At 31.8% G+C, this 18394-nt stretch overlaps 2 protein-coding genes across 3 annotated transcripts in view; one reads left to right on the top strand and one right to left on the bottom strand.

The window, feature by feature from the left end:
• Nucleotides 1-18394, top strand: part of LOC113653753 (interferon-induced very large GTPase 1-like) — an 859689-nt gene that overhangs the window by 72885 nt on the left and 768410 nt on the right. The gene's annotated exons all lie outside the window — the stretch shown is intronic.
• The window catches only part of LOC113639996 (alpha-tectorin-like), a 52656-nt gene that overhangs the window by 18634 nt on the left and 15628 nt on the right, over nucleotides 1-18394 (bottom strand). The window contains exons 18-34 of the mRNA XM_047815674.1: nucleotides 16390-16416; nucleotides 15496-15525; nucleotides 15223-15252; nucleotides 14566-14592; nucleotides 13666-13692; nucleotides 13393-13422; nucleotides 10657-10683; nucleotides 9759-9788; nucleotides 9486-9515; nucleotides 8833-8859; nucleotides 7934-7960; nucleotides 7661-7690; nucleotides 5206-5235; nucleotides 4732-4761; nucleotides 4504-4533; nucleotides 3738-3764; nucleotides 2898-2921 (exon numbers count right to left, since the gene is read on the bottom strand). Of these exons, the coding sequence (XP_047671630.1) occupies nucleotides 2898-2921; nucleotides 3738-3764; nucleotides 4504-4533; nucleotides 4732-4761; nucleotides 5206-5235; nucleotides 7661-7690; nucleotides 7934-7960; nucleotides 8833-8859; nucleotides 9486-9515; nucleotides 9759-9788; nucleotides 10657-10683; nucleotides 13393-13422; nucleotides 13666-13692; nucleotides 14566-14592; nucleotides 15223-15252; nucleotides 15496-15525; nucleotides 16390-16416 (483 nt within the window). The remainder of the gene's footprint in view (nucleotides 1-2897; nucleotides 2922-3737; nucleotides 3765-4503; nucleotides 4534-4731; nucleotides 4762-5205; nucleotides 5236-7660; nucleotides 7691-7933; nucleotides 7961-8832; nucleotides 8860-9485; nucleotides 9516-9758; nucleotides 9789-10656; nucleotides 10684-13392; nucleotides 13423-13665; nucleotides 13693-14565; nucleotides 14593-15222; nucleotides 15253-15495; nucleotides 15526-16389; nucleotides 16417-18394) is intronic.

Below are 18394 nucleotides of genomic sequence, written 5' to 3'. Positions count from 1 at the left end.
GGTGCAGGGAAATGACCCTCTCGTTCACCGGGGTGAACTTCAACACATGGTTGCTGAGCTTTGGGCTATGAGCAAGCCCACACCAGCCCGCCACCTCTCTCAAGGAGTTGGGTTCCAGAGCCCAAGCTGTGTGTGGAGGCGAGCCCAACTATCTCTAATAGTATAACATGTACTTTTGTGCCAAATCCCTCGCCACTTTCAATCCCTCGCAGTTCAAGTTTCGCGGCCTCAGTGCATCGTGATTTTTTAAAGATTATTCATAAAAAAATAAAAATAACAACGGATTCCCAGGATGCCAGACAAAGAGAGAAACTCTCTCAGAGGCTTTATACATACCCACGGGCACTCAGACAAGGCACGTGATTTGTTTCCGCCGCGAGATCTGAGCTGATTGGCTGCGCATCATCGCATCCTCTCCCAGCTTCTTCCATTGTTGTACTGTATCTCGCCACTCTCATTCACGCTGACAACTGTGTCTGGCATATTGTGTTTTCATTAAGCCCTTACAATGCCTCCTAAGCGCCGTGTGCTTGCAAAAGCTTACACTAGTGAGCCGAAAAGGAAGATTATGACCATAATTGAAAAGGTCAAACTTTTAGATATGTTAAAACAGGGCAGACGTCATGCCGCGGTGGCAACGGCACGCCATTATGGAGTGAATGAATCGACTGTGTGCTACATCAAAACAGACTTAAAGATTTAAGTAAAATGTATGTGTGAGTGAATGTATAATATTAAGGTTTATAATTAAATAGATTTTAAGTAATATATATATATATATATATATATATATATATATATATATATATATATATATATATATATATATATATATTTTTTTTTTTTAAGTATAGATATATATAGGTAAGAGATTCTCTCAAGGTTGATTCTAGGCCTTACTGGCACAAAGTTACAGAGGCTAGAATGGAAGGTTTTCATTTCCGCCTGGGTTGTTTACCTGATAAACTGATTAATCTTATTTCTCTGGAACATGTTAGGGACCAAATAACAACTGAGGGTCATAGCCACATGTCTTGGCTTTCACCAAAAAAATTTCAAGTCAAAAGACCCAAAAATGGCTTCAATAAAAATATTTTTCTACGGACATGGTCGTCTGGTCCAGCGTTTTTGTGTACTTGTTTACTGTATAACTTCTAATTAAAAGGCTGCATGCTCAGTCTGAAAGGCCAGTTTAAAAACAAGCAGAGACTCTCTGTCTATCACTCTGGTGTGAAAACAGGCCTGTAACTTGACACCCTGAGCTGTGAGAGGGACAAAATGTCAAGGATTACACAAGAATTCTTCTGCGCAGCTTTTTCACGCAGATCCTGGCAGAGAAGACACGGCATGTTGCATATTGTTCGAATCTTCTGCTTCTTGACTAGACAGCTGTATAGGTCCCGGCCCATTTCATTGCTATTGGAAGGAGTAATTGTCAGACAAATGCGGGTTCCCAAAAATGATGTCATGACATCATTGGCTTCTCAGCCGTCTATCTCTGCTATACAAGCACCGATTGGCTCAAGTGAGGGCTTGTTTGATTCGCTAGGTCCTGGGATATAAATATGACGTAAATTTAGAATTTTTGAATACCCCAATGAGAAGTTAAAGCGGCAAAACAAGATGATGGCGCACTACTGTTTCCAGTTTTCGGAACACAAACGGAATATTTGCGGCGCGACCAAAGCGTTTTGGATTAAAAGGCTTCCAGATTTCAGTTCCTTGGACCTGTATGGATTTTTGTGGAATATTTGTTTTGGAATATATTACCCCAGTGAAGAAAGGGATGTGTCTAAAGGTAAGGGGAAAAACGGTCTAGCGCCACCTAGGTCAGTTTTGTGCAAAATTTTTTTCTAATAGTATGAAGGCTGTGAATCATATTATGCTTTGTGTGTGGGCTTAAAAAATATTGAGAGTATAAACTTTACTAGGTAAATAGGTTTTTTCGTGTTTTAGAGGATTTGATGCTTTAAAGATGAATTGAAGCTTGTTTTTGGGTCATCCCCTAGTGGTCACTTTGACTTCCGTGCCGTGCACAGCACGGAGACCCGTAAGATTAACCCTCAATTGCTCAGTTGACACTCAGACACTCTGGATAAGGTTGGATAGCTATAGTACTCACACACTGTATTACTCCCTCACTGTAACACTCTGTATTATTATTCATGTATTATAATGCTTCTTTACTTATACATTTCCTGATGGTATATGGCTATGGGAAAGTTAATAGGAAGCACTCAGCTATGGGGTATTTGTGGTTAGCCTTGTATGTAGTATAAATATTAGTGGTTAAGCTATTATTATTATTATTATTATTATTATTATTATTATTATTACTCTCTTTGTAATACTCCTTCACTGTAGAAAAACGTATGTCTTTCCCTCAAGACTTACCTCTTCATTGAAATACCCCCTTTCTCTAATACCCCACCAATGTAACACCCGTGCATTTACCAGACTTGACTCCACCTAATGTATTTTAGGTTTTAACACTAAAAGCTGATCCTAATGTTAGACCTAATAATGGCTATTCTTTGTAGTTTGAGGAGTTTTAAAAGCATTGGACAGCCAGGATGTGCTTTAATTATAAACATTGTTACTTTTGTTCCAAAGTTATATTTTAACATTCAACATTCAAATGTCAATCAGTTAATGAACTGAATCACTTTATAGATTATCAGTCCCCAATAAATATATAAATATTATAAAAAAGTATATTTTTAATGCTTAATGTGTAAAATCTAAACTGAATTTTACTTATACATTGTTTCCCCTGTTGTTTGTTCCACTGCATAAGGTTTACAACCATCATTAATGAATTTATGAGTTTATATTCTTCATATATTATATATTACATATATTGTCAATAGCCAAAATTGGAATTAAAATTTCTTTACCTGATTGGCTACTATTATGGGCCACTGCAAGGAACACAAAACAAAAGGTTTACATTAATTATATATAATGGGACTTGATACAATATAAAATCATATAATATGTAATATGTAATAATATATATATATATAGCTTAAGTTTATTTACACACACACACACACACACACACACACACAGACACACACATATATGTAAATAAATAAACAATATACAATATATTATATATAAATATATAATATATTTAAATAAATAAATATAAACTCACAAATAAAATATAATGAAAATAAAATAAAAATAAAACTTCAAAGGCACTATTTGTTACTATAAACCTCATTCAGTGACAATAAAATAGTTAGCCTTATTAATCCTCGTTGTTTTTTTATTCAATTCCAACTGTGTATCTTAACATATGACAATATAAAGATTCATCTGTTTATTTCTTGGAGCTTAAGTTTATTTATACACACACACACACACACGCACATATATATATGTGCGTGTGTGTGTGCGTGTGTGTGTGTGTGTGTGTGTGTGTGTGTGTGTGTGTGTATAAATAAACTTATTTATAAGTTTATTTATAAACTTTATATGTATATATATATATATATATATATATATATATATATATATATATATATATATATGTGTGTGTGTGTGTGTGTGTGTGTGTGTGTGTGTGTGTGTGTGTGTGTGTGTATAAATAAACTTATTTATAAGTTTATTTATAAACTTTTTTTAAGTTTATTTTTATTTTATTTTCATTATATTTTATTTGTGAGTTTATATTTATTACAATGAGAATTGTAATGTCATGCAGATAAAATTGATTTGAATTTACTTACCTGTTGAGTGGGTTGTACTTGGGTACACTGTCAGAAACAAACCAAATAAAGTTTACATTAATTATAACATTTACTTCTGTGCCAAAATGATATTAACATTTAACATGTCAATCAATTAATAAACTGAATCACTTTATGGATCAACAGACACAAACAAACAAATAAATAAAGTATATTTTTAATGTTGAACATATAAAATCTAAACTGAATTGTACTTATGCATTGTTTCCCCTGTTGTTTGTTTCACTGCATAAGGTTAACGACCATCATTAATGAATTTATGAGTTTATATTATTTATACATTATATATCATCAATAGCTAAAATTTGAATTAAAATTTCTTTATCTGTTGATTGGCTACTATTGTGGGCCACTGAAAGGAACACAACACAAAAGGTTTACATTAATTATATATAATGGGACTTCATACAATCTAAAATAATATAATGTGGTGTTAGTGATATTGATTGTTAAGGGGGTGTTCAGTCGTTTAGTTTTAGGTCATTTGTTCTTTTACTTAAGCATCATTTAACTATTAACTATTCTAAATAAGGTTTGGATTATTGTCTCAAATCTAACAGATTAGTTATAGTAGCCTAAGAGTCTATATATATATATATATATATATATATATATATATATATATATATATATATATATATATATATATATAAACTTAGGCTCCAAGAAATAAACAGATGAATGTTTATATTGTGTTTATATTGTCATATGTTAAGATACACAGTTGGAATTGAAATGTATTTACCTGTTGTTGAGATAGTAGGTACATTCACTGCTGCAAAAGAATCCCACAAAATTGAAATTTATTATATGTAATGGGACTTCATACAGTTTACAAAAACAACGTGGATTAATAAGGCTAACTATTTTATTGTCATTATATTAATATTCATTATATTTTATTTGTGAGTTTATATTTATTACAATGAGAATTGTAATGTCATGCAGATAAAATTGATTTGAATTTACTTACCTGTTGAGTGAGTTGTACTTGGGTACACTACTAGAAACAAACCAGATAAAGTTTAAATTAATTATAACATTTACTTCTGTGCCAAAATGATATTAACATTTAACATGTCAATAAATTAATAAACTGAATCACTTTATGGATCAACAGACACAAACAAAGAAACAAACAAATAAAGTATATTTTTAATGTTGAACATATAAAATCTAAACTGAATTGTACTTATGAATTGTTTCCCCTGATGTTTGTTTCACTGAATAAGGTTTACGACACTTCTACATCATCAACACTTGTTATTTATACATAACAACATTACATACAACTATTTTATTGTCACTGAATGAGGTGTATAGTAACAAATAGTGCCTTTGAAGTTTTATTAATATTTTATTTTCATTATATTTTATTTGTGAGTTTATATTTATTACAATGAGAATTGTAATGTCATGCAGATAAAATTGATTTGAATTTACTTACCTGTTGAGTGGGTTGTACTTGGGTACACTACTAGAAACAAACCAGATAAAGTTTACATTAATTATAACATTTACTTCTGTGCCAAAATGATATTAACATTTAACATGTCAATCAATTAATAAACTGAATCACTTAATGGATCAACTGACACAAACAAACAAACAAACAAACAAATAAAAAAAGTATATTTTTAATGTTGAACATATAAAATCTAAACTTAATTGTACTTATGCATTGTTTCCCCTGTTGTTTGTTTCACTGCATAAGGTTAACGACCATCATTAATGAATTTATGAGTTTATATTATTTATATATTATATATCGTCAATAGCTAAAATTTGAATTAAAATTTCTTTATCTGTTGATTGGCTACTATTGTGGGCCACTGAAAGGAACACAACACAAAAGGTTTACATTAATTATATATAATGGGACTTCATACAATCTAAAACAATATAATGTGGTGTTAGTGATATTGATTGTTAAGGGGGTGTTCAGTCGTTTAGTTTTAGGTCATTTGTTCTTTTACTTAAGCATCCTTTAACTATTTACTATTCTACATAAGGTTTGGATTATTGTCTCAAATCTAACAGATTAGTTATAGGAGCCTAAGGGTCTATAAATATATATAAACATAGGCTCCAAGAAATAAACAGATGTAGCGTTTGTCGCACCCTAAATTTCAACATCTACTCCTCAATTAACCGATGAGCAACCCAGTTTTACACACACACCTGGCTCCAGAATGTCTGGAGTCTCCACAAAGACCAGATAACCCCAATGCGGCTCATTGGGGCCCGCAAACAGAACTCACACACACACACACACACACACACACACACACACACACACACACACACACACACACACAACACAATGAGACATTCCTTTTACTAATAAAACCCAAGATAAGGTACTCTAAGGTTCTCATTCTTATAACCCTTTTTGTAATGTGTCCTTCTTTTAAGGCTTGCCTGACTTAAAATTATTTGCTCCTTAATTTCCTGACAAGGGTGTATTTTATTCATGTGTCAGAAAACAACATTGTATTTTAAAATCCGTTATACTCTATCATCATATCTTACTGATCATGGCATGTTAATGTATACCTGTTCTACTGCTGTATGCCCCTTTAAGGTCTGATGTCAGAATGTATACGAAGCTATCGTTTTCGTTTTACTTCCCTAATGAAAGTGCATCTTGTTTTATGTTTCATTTTTGTTTCTTTGCCTTGATTAATGATCTATGTATGTAATGTACCGCTGCCTTCATACCGTCATTACCCTTCATGTTTAGTATCCAAATGACCACAAAATTATCGGTTACTCATTTTTCAAGCACTGGTGTATTTTATTTGAGCACGAAAGGTGCCATACCATCTTAATATACCCTGGATCAAACTTTAAAGTCATCTAAAAGTTTGATAGCTAAACCACGCCCACAGACACCTGAAACAAAGGGAGTTTTTCCCTCCAAAATCCTGACCGAAGTATTGGTCATCTCCCCAAAGATGGGTGGAGTTCGCGACCTTTAAATTGTCAGAAACACCACTAATCTGAGGTCAGACTTTCGGAACAGCTTCAAGACGACTCCATCTTCCGTCAAAGAAGTTCCAGCAAGCTTCACTTCCAAGAACGACAACTGCTCTGATCTTCAGGAGAACTTGGAAGAACGTTTGACCCCACCCTAACTGACTTTTCAGAGATTTCTCTGTTGCATCCAGACTCTTGTGCAGTAAGCCAATGCGAGTAACAGTTTCCTCTACCAATCAATTTAGATGCGTAATATTAAGTAGGAATCTTTCATTGAATCTTAAGGTGAATTTAAGTTTCTGTGACGATTTCCCAGTTAGGGTGTGATTAATTTTTGAGTCTAAGCTTGCCATTTCCTTTCCTTCCTTTCTCTAGTTTCTTCTTTTCAGTTTCTTCCTCCCTTCCCCCAATTTTAATTTCTTTTGTTTTATTTTATTTTCATCTTCGTTTTCCCTATTTCTTTTGTTTGTTTGTGTAGTTAGTTTTATGTTGTGTTTGTCTCATTCATTAAATGTCATAATTTTGAGCCACAGGTGATTTGTCTCTGAGTATCGCTCACAAATTAAGGTACCTGCAATATCTGGTCTGAACTACATGCTCTATTGAGTTAATTTAATTTAAATTACTGTATACAGTAAAAGGAAAGCGAATCTTTCTTGGCCGGGAAGATACCGCCTTCATAGAATTAATAAAGGTACGAACAGACCAAAATAAGGACGAACAGACCAAATAAGCGTAACCTTAATTCCAGTACCGTTCATTTCAACTTAGGTTAAAATATTTGGAAGTCACTATAACACGTTATAGTTGCTTATAAATATTTACCTTGCTTCGTGAGCCAAAATCGCTACACAGATGAATGCTTATATTGTGTTTATATTGTCATATGTTAAGATACACAGTTGGAATTGAAATGTATTTACCTGTTGTTGAGATAGTAGGTACATTCACTGCTGCAAAAGAACCCCACAAAATTGAAATTAATTATATGTAATGGGACTTCATACAGTTTACAAAAACAACGAGGATTAATAAGGCTAACTATTTTATTGTCACTGAATGAGGTTTATAGTAACAAATAGTGCCTTTGAAGTTTTATTTTTATTTTATTTTCATTATATTTTATTTGTGAGTTTATATTTATTACAATGAGAATTGTAATGTCATGCAGATAAAATTGATTTGGATTTATTTACCTGTTGATTGGGTCGTACTTGGGTACACTGTCAGAAACAAACCAGATAAAGTTTAAATTAATTATAACATTTACTTCTGTGCCAAAATGATATTTTAACATTTAATGTCAATCAGTTAATAAACTGAATCACTTTATGGTTCAACAGACACAACCAAACAAACAAACAAACAAACAAACAAACAAATAAAGTATATTTTTAATGTTGAACATATAAACTCTAAACTGAATTGTACTTATGCATTGTTTCCCCTGTTGTTTGTTTCACTGAATAAGGTTTACGACACTTCTACATCATCAACACTTGCACCCACACCCACTCATATCCTTATTAATTACATCCATATACCTCCTTTTTGGCCTTCCTCTTTGTCTCCTGCCTGGCAGCTTCATGTCACTCTCACTCTCCCTCCTCTGAATATATCCAAACCATCTTAACCTGTACTCCCTAACTTTGTCCCCCAAACGTCCAACATGAGCTGTCCCTCTGATGTGGATTAATAAGGCTAACTATTGTATTGTCACTGAATGAGGTTTATAGTAACAAATAGTGCCTTTGACGTTTTACAGTAATATAATGTACTCTATGGATATTTGTGTCTGCTGTGTTTATTATTATTTTTAGCTGTGTTTGTATTGTTATTTGAGATCGTATATATAACTGTAGGAATATTGCTGGTTAATGGAGCACTGAAGTATTATTATAATTGGTCCTATGTTGGTCCAAATTAAATCAATTTACAGTAATGTTCTCTCACTGTAATAATGGCTCTCTATAATATTCTCTCACTGTGCCAACATTAAACAAAAAATAATAATATAGGACTAATGTATGAGTTTATATTTATTACTATGAGAATTGTAATGTCATGCAGATAAAATGGATTTGGATTTATTTACCTGTTGATTGGGTTGTACTTGGGTACACTGCCAGAAACAAACCAGATAAAGTTTACATTAATTATAACATTTACTTCTGTGCCAAAATGATATTTTAACATTTAACATGTCAATCAATTAATAAACTGAATCACTTTATGGATCAACAGACACAAACAAACAAACAAACAAACAAATAAATAAAGTATATTTTTAATGTTGAACATATAAAATCTAAACTTAATTGTACTTATGCATTGTTTCCCCTGTTGTTTGTTTCACTGCATAAGGTTAACGACCATCATTAATGAATTTATGAGTTTATATTATTTATATATTATATATCGTCAATAGCTAAAATTTTAATTAAAATTTCTTTATCTGTTGATTGGCTACTATTGTGGGCAACTGAAAGGAACACAACACAAAAGGTTTACATTAATTATATATAATGGGACTTCATACAATCTAAAACAATATAATGTGGTGTTAGTGATATTGATTGTTAAGGGGGTGATCAGTCGTTTAGTTTTAGGTCATTTGTTCTTTTACTTATATATATATATATATATATATATATAAACTTAGGCTCCAAGAAATAAACAGATGAATGTTTATATTGTGTTTATATTGTCATATGTTAAGATACACAGTTGGAATTGAAATGTATTTACCTGTTGTTGAGATAGTAGGTACATTCACTGCTGCAAAAGAACCCCACAAAATTGAAATTAATTATATGTAATGGGACTTCATACAGTCTACAATAACAACGTGGATTAATAAGGCTAACTATTTTATTGTCACTGAATGAGGTTTATAGTAACAAATAGTGCCTTTGAAGTTTTATTTTTATTTTATTTTCATTATATTTTATTTGTGAGTTTATATTTATTACAATGAGAATTGTAATGTCATGCAGATAAAATTGATTTGAATTTACTTACCTGTTGAGTGGGTTGTACTTGGGTACACTACTAGAAACAAACCAGATAAAGTTTACATTAATTATAACATTTACTTCTGTGCCAAAATGATAACATTTAACATGTCAATCAATTAATAAACTGAATCACTTTATGGATCAACAGACAAAAACAAACAAACAAACAAACAAACAAACAAACAAACAAATAAAGTATATTTTTAATGTTGAACATATAAAATCTAAACTGAATTGTACTTATGCATTGTTTCCCCTGATGTTTGTTTCACTGAATAAGGTTTACGACACTTCTACATCATCAACACTTGCACCCACACCCACTCATATCCTTATTAATTACATCCATATACCTCCTTTTTGGCCTTCCTCTTTGTCTCCTGCCTGGCAGCTTCATGTCACTCTCACTCTTCCTCCTCTGAATATATCCAAACCATCTTAATCTGTACTCCCTAACTTTGTCCCCCAAACGTCCAACATGAGCTGTCCCTCTAATGTGGATTAATAAGGCTAACTATTGTATTGTCACTGAATGAGGTTTATAGTAACAAATAAGTACCTTTGACGTTTTACAGTAATATAATGTACTCTATGGATATTTGTGTCTGCTGTGTTTATTATTATTTTTAGCTGTGTTTGTATTGGTATTTGAGATCGTATATATAACTGTAGGAATATTGCTGGTTAATGGAGCACTGAAGTATTATTATAATTGGTCTTATGTTGGTCCAAATTAAATCAATTTACAGTAATGTTCTCTCACTGTAATAATGGCTCTCTATAATATTCTCTGACTGTGCCAACATTAAACAAACAAAAATAATATAGGAATAATTTATGAGTTTATATTTATTATAATGAGAATTGTAATATGCAGATAAAATGGATTTGGATTTATTTACCTGTTGATTGGGTCGTACTTGGGTACACTGCCAGAAACAAACCAGATAAAGTTTACATTAATTATAACATTTACTTCTGTACCAAAATGATATTTTAACATTTAACATGTCAATCAATTAATAAACTGAATCACTTAATGGATCAACAGACACAAACAAACAAACAAACAAATAAATAAAGTATATTTTTAATGTTGAACATATAAAATCTAAACTGAATTGTACTTATGCATTGTTTCCCCTGTTGTTTGTTTCACTGCATAAGGTTAACGACCATCAATAATGAATTTATGAGTTTATATTATTTATATATTATATATCGTCAATAGCTAAAATTTGAATTAAAATTTCTTTATCTGTTGATTGGCTACTATTGTGGGCCACTGAAAGGAACACAACACAAAAGGTTTACATTAATTATATATAATGGGACTTCATACAATCTAAAACAATATAATGTGGTGTTAGTGATATTGATTGTTAAGGGGGTGTTCAGTCGTTTAGTTTTAGGTCATTTGTTCTTTTACTTAAGCATCCTTTAACTATTAACTATTCTACATAAGGTTTGGATTATTGTCTCAAATCTAACAGATTAGTTATAGGAGCCTAAGGGTCTAAATATATATATATATATATATATATATATATATATATATATATATATATATATATATATATATATGTGTGTGTGTGTGTATATGTATATATATATATATATATATATATATATATATATATATATACACACACATATATATATATATATATATATATATATATATATATATATTTATATACATATACACGTATATATATATATATATATATATATATATATATATATATATATATATATATATATATATATATATATATATATAAACTTAGGCTCCAAAAATAAACAGATGTAGCGTTTGTAGCACCCTAAATTTCAACATCTACTCCTCAATTAACCGATGAGCAACCCAGTTGTACACACACACCTGGCTCCAGAATGTCTGGAGTCTCCACAAAGACCAGATAACCCCATGCGGCTCATTGGGGCCCGCAAACAGAACTCACACACACACACACACACACACACACACACACACACACACACACACACACACACACACACACACACACACACACACAAAACACAATGAGACATTCCTTTTACTAATAAAACCCCAGATAAGGTACTCTAAGGTTCTCATTCTTATAACCCTTTTTGTAATGTGTTTCTTCTTTTAAGGCTTGCCTGACTTAAAATTATTTGCTCCTTAATTTCCTGACAAGGGTGTATTTTATTCATGTGTCAGAAAACAACATTGTATTTTAAAATACGTTATACTCTATCATCATATCTTACTGATCATGGCATGTTAATGTATACCTGTTCTACTGCTGTATGCCCCTTTAAGGTCTGATGTCAGAATGTATACGAAGCTATCGTTTTCGTTTTACTTCCCTAATGAAAGTGCATCTTGTTTTATGTTTCATTTTTGTTTCTTTGCCTTTATCTTTGCCTTGATTAATGATCTATGTATGTAATGTACCGCTGCCTTCATACCGTCATTACCCTTCATGTTTAGTATCCAAATGACCACAAAATTATCGGTTACTCATTTTTCAAGCACTGGTGTATTTTATTTGAGCACGAAAGGCGCCATACCATCTTAATATACCCTGGATCAAACTTTAAAGTCATCTAAAAGTTTGATAGCTAAACCACGCCCACAGACACCTGAAACAAAGGGAGTTTTTCCCTCCAAAATCCTGACCGAAGTATTGGTCATCTCCCCAAAGATGGGTGGAGTTCGCGACCTTTAAATTGTCAGAAACACCACTAATCTGAGGTCAGACTTTCGGAACAGCTTCAAGACGACTCCATCTTCCGTCAAAGAAGTTCCAGCAAGCTTCACTTCCAAGAACGACAACTGCTCTGATCTTCAGGAGAACTTGGAAGAACGTTTGACCCCACCCTAACTGACTTTTCAGAGATTTCTCTGTTGCATCCAGACTCTTGTGCAGTAAGCCAATGCGAGTAACAGTTTCCTCTACCAATCAATTTAGATGCGTAATATTAAGTAGGAATCTTTCATTGAATCTTAAGGTGAATTTAAGTTTCTGTGACGATTTCCCAGTTAGGGTGTGATTAATTTTTGAGTCTAAGCTTGCCATTTCCTTTCCTTCCTTTCTCTAGTTTCTTCTTTTCAGTTTCTTCCTCCCTTCCCCCAATTTTAATTTCTTTTGTTTTATTTTATTTTCATCTTCGTTTTCCCTATTTCTTTTGTTTGTTTGTGTAGTTAGTTTTATGTTGTGTTTGTCTCATTCATTAAATGTCATAATTTTGAGCCACAGGTGATTTGTCTCTGAGTATCGCTCACAAATTAAGGTACCTGCAATATCTGGTCTGAACTACATGCTCTATTGAGTTAATTTAATTTAAATTACTGTATACAGTAAAAGGAAAGCGAATCTTTCTTGGCCGGGAAGATACCGCCTTCATAGAATTAATAAAGGTACGAACAGACCAAAATAAGGACGAACAGACCAAATAAGCGTAACCTTAATTCCAGTACCGTTCATTTCAACTTAGGTTAAAATATTTGGAAGTCACTATAACACGTTATAGTTGCTTATAAATATTTACCTTGCTTCGTGAGCCAAAATCGCTACACAGATGAATGTTTATATTGTGTTTATATTGTCATATGTTAAGATACACAGTTGGAATTGAAATGTATTTACCTGTTGTTGAGATAGTAGGTACATTCACTGCTGCAAAAGAACCCCACAAAATTGAAATTAATTATATGTAATGGGACTTCATACAGTTTACAAAAACAACGAGGATTAATAAGGCTAACTATTTTATTGTCACTGAATGAGGTTTATAGTAACAAATAGTGCCTTTGAAGTTTTATTTTTATTTTATTTTCATTATATTTTATTTGTGAGTTTATATTTATTACAATGAGAATTGTAATGTCATGCAGATAAAATTGATTTGGATTTATTTACCTGTTGATTGGGTCGTACTTGGGTACACTGTCAGAAACAAACCAGATAAAGTTTAAATTAATTATAACATTTACTTCTGTGCCAAAATGATATTTTAACATTTAATGTCAATCAGTTAATAAACTGAATCACTTTATGGTTCAACAGACACAACCAAACAAACAAACAAACAAACAAACAAACAAATAAAGTATATTTTTAATGTTGAACATATAAACTCTAAACTGAATTGTACTTATGCATTGTTTTCCCCTGTTGTTTGTTTCACTGAATAAGGTTTACGACACTTCTACATCATCAACACTTGCACCCACACCCACTCATATCCTTATTAATTACATCCATATACCTCCTTTTTGGCCTTCCTCTTTGTCTCCTGCCTGGCAGCTTCATGTCACTCTCACTCTCCCTCCTCTGAATATATCCAAACCATCTTAACCTGTACTCCCTAACTTTGTCCCCCAAACGTCCAACATGAGCTGTCCCTCTGATGTGGATTAATAAGGCTAACTATTGTATTGTCACTGAATGAGGTTTATAGTAACAAATAGTGCCTTTGACGTTTTACAGTAATATAATGTACTCTATGGATATTTGTGTCTGCTGTGTTTATTATTATTTTTAGCTGTGTTTGTATTGTTATTTGAGATCGTATATATAACTGTAGGAATATTGCTGGTTAATGGAGCACTGAAGTATTATTATAATTGGTCCTATGTTGGTCCAAATTAAATCAATTTACAGTAATGTTCTCTCACTGTAATAATGGCTCTCTATAATATTCTCTCACTGTGCCAACATTAAACAAAAAATAATAATATAGGACTAATGTATGAGTTTATATTTATTACTATGAGAATTGTAATGTCATGCAGATAAAATGGATTTGGATTTATTTACCTGTTGATTGGGTTGTACTTGGGTACACTGCCAGAAACAAACCAGATAAAGTTTACATTAATTATAACATTTACTTCTGTGCCAAAATGATATTTTAACATTTAACATGTCAATCAATTAATAAACTGAATCACTTTATGGATCAACAGACACAAACAAACAAACAAACAAACAAATAAATAAAGTATATTTTTAATGTTGAACATATAAAATCTAAACTTAATTGTACTTATGCATTGTTTCCCCTGTTGTTTGTTTCACTGCATAAGGTTAACGACCATCATTAATGAATTTATGAGTTTATATTATTTATATATTATATATCGTCAATAGCTAAAATTTTAATTAAAATTTCTTTATCTGTTGATTGGCTACTATTGTGGGCAACTGAAAGGAACACAACACAAAAGGTTTACATTAATTATATATAATGGGACTTCATACAATCTAAAACAATATAATGTGGTGTTAGTGATATTGATTGTTAAGGGGGTGATCAGTCGTTTAGTTTTAGGTCATTTGTTCTTTTACTTATATATATATATATATATATATATATATATAAACTTAGGCTCCAAGAAATAAACAGATGAATGTTTATATTGTGTTTATATTGTCATATGTTAAGATACACAGTTGGAATTGAAATGTATTTACCTGTTGTTGAGATAGTAGGTACATTCACTGCTGCAAAAGAACCCCACAAAATTGAAATTAATTATATGTAATGGGACTTCATACAGTCTACAATAACAACGTGGATTAATAAGGCTAACTATTTTATTGTCACTGAATGAGGTTTATAGTAACAAATAGTGCCTTTGAAGTTTTATTTTTATTTTATTTTCATTATATTTTATTTGTGAGTTTATATTTATTACAATGAGAATTGTAATGTCATGCAGATAAAATTGATTTGAATTTACTTACCTGTTGAGTGGGTTGTACTTGGGTACACTACTAGAAACAAACCAGATAAAGTTTACATTAATTATAACATTTACTTCTGTGCCAAAATGATAACATTTAACATGTCAATCAATTAATAAACTGAATCACTTTATGGATCAACAGACAAAAACAAACAAACAAACAAACAAACAAACAAACAAATAAAGTATATTTTTAATGTTGAACATATAAAATCTAAACTGAATTGTACTTATGCATTGTTTCCCCTGATGTTTGTTTCACTGAATAAGGTTTACGACACTTCTACATCATCAACACTTGCACCCACACCCACTCATATCCTTATTAATTACATCCATATACCTCCTTTTTGGCCTTCCTCTTTGTCTCCTGCCTGGCAGCTTCATGTCACTCTCACTCTTCCTCCTCTGAATATATCCAAACCATCTTAATCTGTACTCCCTAACTTTGTCCCCCAAACGTCCAACATGAGCTGTCCCTCTAATGTGGATTAATAAGGCTAACTATTGTATTGTCACTGAATGAGGTTTATAGTAACAAATAAGTACCTTTGACGTTTTACAGTAATATAATGTACTCTATGGATATTTGTGTCTGCTGTGTTTATTATTATTTTTAGCTGTGTTTGTATTGGTATTTGAGATCGTATATATAACTGTAGGAATATTGCTGGTTAATGGAGCACTGAAGTATTATTATAATTGGTCTTATGTTGGTCCAAATTAAATCAATTTACAGTAATGTTCTCTCACTGTAATAATGGCTCTCTATAATATTCTCTGACTGTGCCAACATTAAACAAACAAAAATAATATAGGAATAATTTATGAGTTTATATTTATTATAATGAGAATTGTAATATGCAGATAAAATGGATTTGGATTTATTTACCTGTTGATTGGGTCGTACTTGGGTACACTGCCAAAAACAAACCAGATAAAGTTTACATTAATTATAACATTTACTTCTGTACCAAAATGATATTTTAACATTTAACATGTCAATCAATTAATAAACTGAATCACTTAATGGATCAACAGACACAAACAAACAAACAAACAAATAAATAAAGTATATTTTTAATGTTGAACATATAAAATCTAAACTGAATTGTACTTATGCATTGTTTCCCCTGTTGTTTGTTTCACTGCATAAGGTTAACGACCATCAATAATGAATTTATGAGTTTATATTATTTATATATTATATATCGTCAATAGCTAAAATTTGAATTAAAATTTCTTTATCTGTTGATTGGCTACTATTGTGGGCCACTGAAAGGAACACAACACAAAAGGTTTACATTAATTATATATAATGGGACTTCATACAATCTAAAACAATATAATGTGGTGTTAGTGATATTGATTGTTAAGGGGGTGTTCAGTCGTTTAGTTTTAGGTCATTTGTTCTTTTACTTAAGCATCCTTTAACTATTAACTATTCTACATAAGGTTTGGATTATTGTCTCAAATCTAACAGATTAGTTATAGGAGCCTAAGGGTCTATATATATATATATATATATATATATATATATATATATATATATATATATATATATATATATATATGTGTGTGTGTGTGTGTATATGTATATATATATATATATATATATATATATATATATATATATATATACATATATATATACACACACATATATATATATATATATATATATATATATATTTATATACATATACACGTATATATATATATATATATATATATATATATATATATAAACTTAGGCTCCAAAAAATAAACAGATGTAGCGTTTGTAGCACCCTAAATTTCAACATCTACTCCTCAATTAACCGATGAGCAACCCAGTTGTACACACACACCTGGCTCCAGAATGTCTGGAGTCTCCACAAAGACCAGATAACCCCATGCGGCTCATTGGGGCCCGCAAACAGAACTCACACACACACACACACACACACACACACACACACACACACACACACACACACACACACACACACACACACACAAAACACAATGAGACATTCCTTTTACTAATAAAACCCCAGATAAGGTACTCTAAGGTTCTCATTCTTATAACCCTTTTTGTAATGTGTTTCTTCTTTTAAGGCTTGCCTGACTTAAAATTATTTGCTCCTTAATTTCCTGACAAGGGTGTATTTTATTCATGTGTCAGAAAACAACATTGTATTTTAAAATACGTTATACTCTATCATCATATCTTACTGATCATGGCATGTTAATGTATACCTGTTCTACTGCTGTATGCCCCTTTAAGGTCTGATGTCAGAATGTATACGAAGCTATCGTTTTCGTTTTACTTCCCTAATGAAAGTGCATCTTGTTTTATGTTTCATTTTTGTTTCTTTGCCTTTATCTTTGCCTTGATTAATGATCTATGTATGTAATGTACCGCTGCCTTCATACCGTCATTACCCTTCATGTTTAGTATCCAAATGACCACAAAATTATCGGTTACTCATTTTTCAAGCACTGGTGTATTTTATTTGAGCACGAAAGGCGCCATACCATCTTAATATACCCTGGATCAAACTTTAAAGTCATCTAAAAGTTTGATAGCTAAACCACGCCCACAGACACCTGAAACAAAGGGAGTTTTTCCCTCCAAAATCCTGACCGAAGTATTGGTCATCTCCCCAAAGATGGGTGGAGTTCGCGACCTTTAAATTGTCAGAAACACCACTAATCTGAGGTCAGACTTTCGGAACAGCTTCAAGACGACTCCATCTTCCGTCAAAGAAGTTCCAGCAAGCTTCACTTCCAAGAACGACAACTGCTCTGATCTTCAGGAGAACTTGGAAGAACGTTTGACCCCACCCTAACTGACTTTTCAGAGATTTCTCTGTTGCATCCAGACTCTTGTGCAGTAAGCCAATGCGAGTAAC

The sequence above is a fragment of the Tachysurus fulvidraco genome, chromosome 7, assembly GCF_022655615.1.
Source record: "Tachysurus fulvidraco isolate hzauxx_2018 chromosome 7, HZAU_PFXX_2.0, whole genome shotgun sequence".
Classification (NCBI taxonomy): Eukaryota; Metazoa; Chordata; class Actinopteri; order Siluriformes; family Bagridae; genus Tachysurus; species Tachysurus fulvidraco.
The sequence above is the reverse complement of the archived record's forward strand: the minus strand, read 5'-3'. Positions and strand labels throughout refer to the sequence as shown.